Below are 7,000 nucleotides of genomic sequence, written 5' to 3' on the forward strand. Positions count from 1 at the left end.
AAAATAAAAAATATGAATTAAAAAAAAATTAAAAATAAAATAAAAAAATTAAAAAAAAAAGATAGAGGGCAGAATGGTCATTTGTAGGGGAGAGAGAGAGAGAGAGAGAGAGAGAGAGGGGGGGGTGCACGTGTAGGGGGGGGGGGGGGGAAGCAATTTGCTTACTCAAAAGATATGAACAGTCCATTGATATAATCATTACCTGTCGATCAACCCTCCGTTCATGGTTCACAAATAGAGTTGGGTGGTCCTCTCGGATCGGTCTAGTGGTTAGCGCATGAGGTATTGCCACCATGAGATCTGAGGTTCGAATCTCGGCAAAGCCGAGATAAATGTCTCCCTTATGTACTAGTCACTATTCCAAAGGCTAGTAGGTGTCCATGATTTACCTCCTCCGTGTTGGCTTTGGGACGGGTTGGCGGGGGCGTTGGGGGCGAGCGTATTCGCCTTTTGCCACCACAAATAGAGCTGGGTGAAATTACCGTTTTACGTCTCTGTCTGTATCTAAAACCTTAAGTATCATTGATTCACTAGTGAACAGTTAATTCATAATCTAATTATGAATTAGAGCGTTCAAACTATTCAGTGCTAGAATCAACACTCAAGAGAACCATTTTAGCATCCTTTTGGAAGTTACGGATTCCGTATCTATAAATCATATTTCCAGCTGAATGTATAACTGAATCTCTAAAATGTGAGTGTTACACCTATTATTTAAAATAGATTTTAACAAACAAATCAAGAGACCTGTTAATACAAACAAGGAGTCTATGATAACTCATGATTTAGATTGATCTACATATGATCATCTTAGCGATATTGATTCGAGTCTTTGTAATGGTACTTAAACATAGACATTTAAATCACATCTGGTCCTTGTCCAATATAATCATATTATATAAAATGTCTCTGCTTAGTGTCATTACACTGACTGTCCAAATAAGACTATCATATTCACAATGTCAGCAGACTGCGCATTTATGATTATCAATTAAAGATTCATACTTTAATTAATCATGGATATTTAAAATATATTATCTATGATTTTAATCCTCTTATATATAACAATCTTATATATTAAAATCATAATTACAACAATATATTATGGATTTTATATAGATATTCATTTTTATATAAATATGCCTAAAACAATTAAACAATAAAATAAATACTTCTTTTATTTAATTCAGTGATTAATAATAAATATCTATTTTATAGATATTTCAAATATTCCCAACAATGAGAAGCCAGTGCTTCTCATCTGAAATTTGTCGGTAAATCTCTTCTTCTATTTGTGCACTTAATCTTTTCTCTAGTTTTGGTATATCAATTCTCGCGTATAGATCTATTTAATAATTTAATTTGCACCTTCTTTGAGAAATTAATGGGAACTTGCACCACATACTTGCAACCATCAAATGCCTTTTGTTTTGATTGTAGGATAGTTTCTACCCAAGCTTCGCGTTGGGTTGGCTGATCACCAACGGTGCTGGTCTTGCTTCGTATCCCATTGACACGGTTAGAAGAAGAATGATGATGACCTCTGGAGAAGCCGTCAAGTACAAGAGCACTTTGGATGCCTTCTCGCAAATTTTGAAGAACGAGGGTGCCAAGTCTCTCTTCAAGGGTGCCGGTGCAAACATACTTCGCGCCATTGCTGGTGCCGGTGTGCTGGCTGGTTATGACAAGTTGCAGTTGATCGTCTTTGGTAAGAAGTATGGATCTGGTGGTGCATAGTGAAGCTGTGCTCCTTTTTCCAAGACAATGACGAAATCTATTATAAATTTTTAGAGTTGAATAATTTTTGCTAGTAGGAGATTCTCCAGACATTTTTATTTTTCAGTTTGGAGGTGTTATCGGTCCGTGGAAGCGGTTAAATTATGTTTTTTTTTTTTTTTTGTATGAAATTAATGGTTGTTACTCTTTTCCCAACTGTTTTTCCTTACGCGTTGTAAAGCTAAGCATGTATGTTAATTTATCTCGTGTCTGTTTTTGTTGTTGGATCATACTCCAATTCAATAGGTTCTGCATTGACAATATATGACATGAAACTAGTATACATATTTGTTCCTATCCGAAAGCTGAGTCGATGGACGTCGAGGATATGACACTCTTGTTGATTGGTCGAAGACTTTACAGGCGTAGATCTCCTTTCGACATGGACCTGCAAGTACAACGCCGAGTCGGGGAGGGGTTCCCCGACGATGGACCTTCGACGCTCAAGTAAAATCTCTGATGGAAAGAAGTAGGGCAAAGAGGAAACGAGAACTGTAGCTACAGTGAAGAAGTGAGCGTACCTCCGTCGAAGTCTGGAGGTCCTTATATAGGGCTCCCCAAAGGCGCGTGTACGCTCCCCGAGACATGCACGCTCCTCAAAGTATACATGGAATGAGCGTGTCAGAAAAGCGTGTCTGACGCCATGTCTCAATGGCGCGAGCATATTCCTGACGTGACAGTGGAAGTTTCCACCGTACGATTCTCTGTCTGACTATGCTGCCGACCATGTCTCTTGCCGGCGGTACTGGTCGCTAAGAAGATACCACCCGCTGCTTCCTTTGTCCCTTACAGGGCCGAGCGGAGGAACCGCTCGGCTAGCGCCTTCCGAGCGACACCAAGGCCGGGCCGATCTGGATGTCGGCTTGGCCGGTTATTTGATGTCCGACTCCACCCTGTTGAGCGAGGGGGCCCTAATTGCCGGGTCGATGCCATGCCCCTTGTTAGCTGAACGGGATGGCCGCTCGACCTTCGTCTCTTCCCGCTTTACCTTATGAGCGTCGAAAGCTCGGCATCAAGCCGAACTGTCGAGGTGTTGGACCGGCTACTTTTCCTACTGATCAGGAAGGTAGCTTGCCCGATCGGACGCATACCCTGGATGTTGACCACTTTAACTTCCTACTAGGTGAGCCCCATCTTACCACCGGAACAATATTCATTCCAACCCAAAACTCGTAGTGAATATCAATTTTCAAAACATCGGAAAATTGCATAAATATATTAAATAACACAACAGACGGTCCAATTCCAGTACTCCATAGAGCAAGAATGGAAATTGCAAACAGAATAAAGGGCATTCAGAACCAAAAATAGTTATTTTGGCTTGCACACTCAAACCCTCGTTAGTTCGCTCTCTGAATTGTCTATGGACGTAATCTAGTTGTCGAATCCAATCATACACTGCCCAATTTGCAGTCTCTGCCTCAGGTGAAAACTTTCTCCCTTTTCATTGACAGACCTGGGGGAAAAAAACCAGATTTGTTAACTTCAAATGGATAAAGCAAATGTAGTCGCCTCGCACATTAGTAGAGGCGCGCAGATTTCAGAATATTTGGAAGAAAAATGTCTTCCACTCTAATTTGTTCATTTGCTAGCTCAATAGGTTGCGAACAAACCCAAAGCCATCTAATTTACTCGTGCTAGCAGCCTGTCTCGATGACTAGTCATTTTGATCTTAGCAACCAATGCTGCCCATGATGTGGCTAAGCTCATCGATGACTTTAGCAGGTACAGCATATGATCCGGAAAGATAAATGGGGTGATACTCCAATCCTTTCCACTCTGAGATCAATGCAAAATGTGGGCGTCTATACATGCTACTGATGATTTCGAGGACCTTTGTGCCTTCTCTTGCAGCAACCAAGTGAGTGAGACCAGCTCCGTGTGCCCCGACAATAACTGAAGCTTCTTGAATTGCTTCCAGCTGCTCTTTCATATGCATGTGTGCGAACAGACCGTTCACTACATTTATTCTGCACTTATCTTGGCTAGCAGCCCATATCTTTATTGCATCGAAAACCTCCTGTTCGTTGCTTAACCTAGACTCAACTTTTCCACTGTGGCGAGGGTGTGCTAGATAATCTTCACGGCGCACAAAAAGGACATTATAGCCTGCAGATGGATCCCTTGGTAAATCTCGCTTCCCCAGAAGGCCAAATGCAGTTATAATCATCTCACCAAATTCAGATAGTCGGGCAGTTCTGTGTATGTCAGGGTCTTGACGAAGTTTTCCAGCAGATATTCCTTGGCAGTTTATGTGTTGTGTTAGTCCTTTAAACAAAGCTGTCTCATACCCCAGTGGTGCAAAAACTGCATGTCTAAAGCATACTGGACCTGAGAAGTTTTTAGCATATCGAACGCTAGAAAAAATAGCTTCCCAGGTTTCTTCCAGTTGAGTCTGTTTAAGTGTCGCCAACAAGTAAATGACCAATTAATTATGTAAAGGAGAGAATCAATAACACAAATAGGTGTTAAATGAGCAGGCCAAAAGTAATTTTATCTTAACACCTATAACAAACAAAACTAAAGTTGAAGAAGCTACGTCATCCCATAAAAGTATTCAGGTGGTTGCTGAGGCTTTTAAGAAGACATATAATCCAAGTGAGCAAACTCAATGAAACTGAGAGGTTCAAGGATATTCAGAAATAGGCAATTTGAAGTGGTTTTCATTCGATTGTTAAAATTAACTAAAATGACCAGGCTTATCATTCAGTCGATGATTTAAAATGTCGAATTACTGAATCGCCTTAAATCCTTATGATCTTATACTCAATTTTGAAAAGTGGAAAGTAAAGTAAACATTGAATTGTCAAATGAAACAAAAAAAATAAAAGTACTGATTCTCTGCAATTGTGTTGTGCATCCATGTCAATGGAAAATGAATCAAAGAGCAATCACTAACACATGATAACAGAGTTTTTTTCCCTACAAATTTACTATTATTTGCTATTGACTCCTTTAATTGAGTGCTTGATCCATCCTTATCATGCGACATAAGAAACTAGCCCCCAACGGTAATTTATCCAAGTCACATGGCCATCAAATGAAAGTTTTAGGAGCAAAATGAACCAATTGTCAAAAATTCAAAAAGATTGTATCCAAGTACAGAAACAAACCTATGCCTTAATATCCATTGTTTATTTCTCTTCCTATGCAAAATGCACAAATATATGAACATATACCATGATAAACAAAAATGGAGAACATGTTTATTAGGATTCCACTCACTGTAAATTCAAAATTCTGGGAAACACCATACTCAAAAAGTATCAAATAAGGGTAGAGAAAAACAATATACCTTGCAATGACCATCAACAAAGACTAAATTAGGCCGATAAGGCAGGTCAGTAACTCTGGAACTGACATATGCACTATACCAATCAGTAACTGTATGGAAAACATTGGCATACTCGAAACGTGTCACCAGCACTGTTGGTTCCTCAATCCACTGTCGAAAAAGAATTAACAAAGGCAACGTATCTAGTAACTTTACAAAGAAATATTAGACTAACAAACTACACGAACACATATCTTAGTTTGTTTCAATTGATATTGATATATGGCCATCGCTTTTATTTTCTACACTAATCAAAATTTGTTTAAACAAAAGATTTTCCCAAATCTGCATTCAGAACTGCTGATAAATATTAAATAGAAAGAAACATCAATTATATATTGCCAAGCATAATTGTTGTCAATAGTTTCTCTTTGCCAAAATAAGCAATCATCTGCTTAGAAACATCTTATTCTTTTATGTAATTCTCATCGAAGAATGTGATTTTGGGGAAGCGATCCCACAATTTTAAGGGAATAAAAACAGAAGGATTATTTTATAAGATTCAAAGCATGTTTCCGCTCAAGGGCATCAAAGCTGCATTTGCATAGTAATGGAACAGTTTGATAGTTTGAGTTCATGAAGCTGTGTATTGAATGAATTTATGATATTCAGACTATAAAATACATCGATGTAGAACAAGATCGCTACTTCAGATATATTTCTTCACAAGTTGGTTTATTGTCACATTATAAGAGGTTGTTACATTTTGTTATCCAGAGAAGAAATTATATCTCAAAAGCTTACTAATCAGTTGACAAACCGGGAAAAAAAATTAAAAATTTGTAGGGTAATCAATGTTTTCTAGGGAACCAATGGGTCAAGTAGTGAAATTGTAGGTTTGATTGGGATAAGACATTGACACCAATATTCACATTGATCTGCTGAGGAGATTCCTTCTTTATCAGAACAAGAGGTCATAGAAGAATCAATCAGACGATCCTTTCAAGTAGAGAGAATTAACAATCTCTTACCTCAGAGCAATCCAGCTTCTGATGGCCAACGAGCCGCATCGATTCCATTAGCATCCGCATCGTGTGGGATTGCACTTCACCTCGCTGGACATACTTCTCAAGGAATTCCTCATCCACGGCCCTCATCCCCTCCTTCCCCAAGCTGCCTCCATCGATCTCGAACGCCCCGGACTCATACTTCGGCAGCTCCTCCTCCTCCCCGCGGCCGATCACCACCTCCAAACTCTCCCCGCCGTCAGACATGATAATCCGCGAGGGGTCCATTCGGATCTGAGCCCCCTCGCACACGGAGCTCCTCAGAGTCTCACTGTAGTGGCACCGGAGCCACCCGCCACCGTCCTCCCCGGCGCCGAGTGCGTCGATCCGGCGGGAGAATCCGTGGCCAAAGTAGGCCTCGCAGGAGCTTAGGGGCGGGGCGGGTGAGGGTATCCATGGGAGGAAGGAGGGGAGGGTCGGCCATTGCTTAAGTGTGGGATATCGTTGGCGGTCCTTGTCTAGGGTTTGGGTGGAGATGGCAGCGTCAACAGCCGGGCTGCGTTGAGGAAAGTAAAAAAGGAGGTAGAAGGCGATGGTGGCGGCGTTGAGGGAGAAGAGGAAGAGGAGGGTGCGCACCAGAAGTCGGCGCTGCCGCAGAGTCATCTCGTTGCGCCGCTCGCTCTCTTCGCCGTCGACGAGTCAAAATGTCCACTACAATGTCCATACGTTGACAAAACATCATTTTAACCCCAAAAACTTTCTAATTCAAAATCAATGACGTTTTTAGATGTTGCTATAAAAAAATGACGATTTTAGATGGATATTTTGCATATAGATCCTTTAAAAATTATTTATTGTTTCGCATATAATTTCGAATTTACAATTTACCACAGTAAATCTTAAAATTTATATAAATATAATTAGAAATCAAATAGGATCTTAA

General features: G+C 40.3%; 1 protein-coding gene and 1 pseudogene across 2 annotated transcripts; one reads left to right on the forward strand and one right to left on the reverse strand.

Moving 5' to 3' along the window:
- The window catches only part of LOC121996234, a 9,285-nt pseudogene extending 7,548 nt beyond the window's left edge, over positions 1 to 1,737 (forward strand).
- Positions 1,738 to 2,970: 1,233 nt separating this feature from the next.
- Positions 2,971 to 6,799, reverse strand: LOC121996235 (beta-1,2-xylosyltransferase RCN11-like). Of its 2 annotated transcripts, XM_042550124.1 has the most exons (4): positions 6,082 to 6,799; positions 5,072 to 5,221; positions 3,952 to 4,171; positions 2,971 to 3,885 (listed from the first exon to the last, which is right to left on the reverse strand). In XM_042550124.1, the coding sequence occupies exons 1-4, from the start codon at positions 6,718 to 6,720 to the stop codon at positions 3,449 to 3,451; spliced, it is 1,446 nt and encodes a 481-aa protein (XP_042406058.1). In that variant the 5' UTR covers positions 6,721 to 6,799; the 3' UTR covers positions 2,971 to 3,448. The 2 variants fall into 2 exon arrangements, with proteins under 2 accessions (XP_042406058.1, XP_042406057.1); XM_042550123.1 differs by having other exon boundaries at positions 2,971 to 4,171.
- Between the last annotated feature and the right edge of the window lie 201 nt (positions 6,800 to 7,000).

This window comes from Zingiber officinale, chromosome 6A (assembly GCF_018446385.1).
Source record: "Zingiber officinale cultivar Zhangliang chromosome 6A, Zo_v1.1, whole genome shotgun sequence".
Taxonomy (NCBI): Eukaryota; Viridiplantae; Streptophyta; class Magnoliopsida; order Zingiberales; family Zingiberaceae; genus Zingiber; species Zingiber officinale.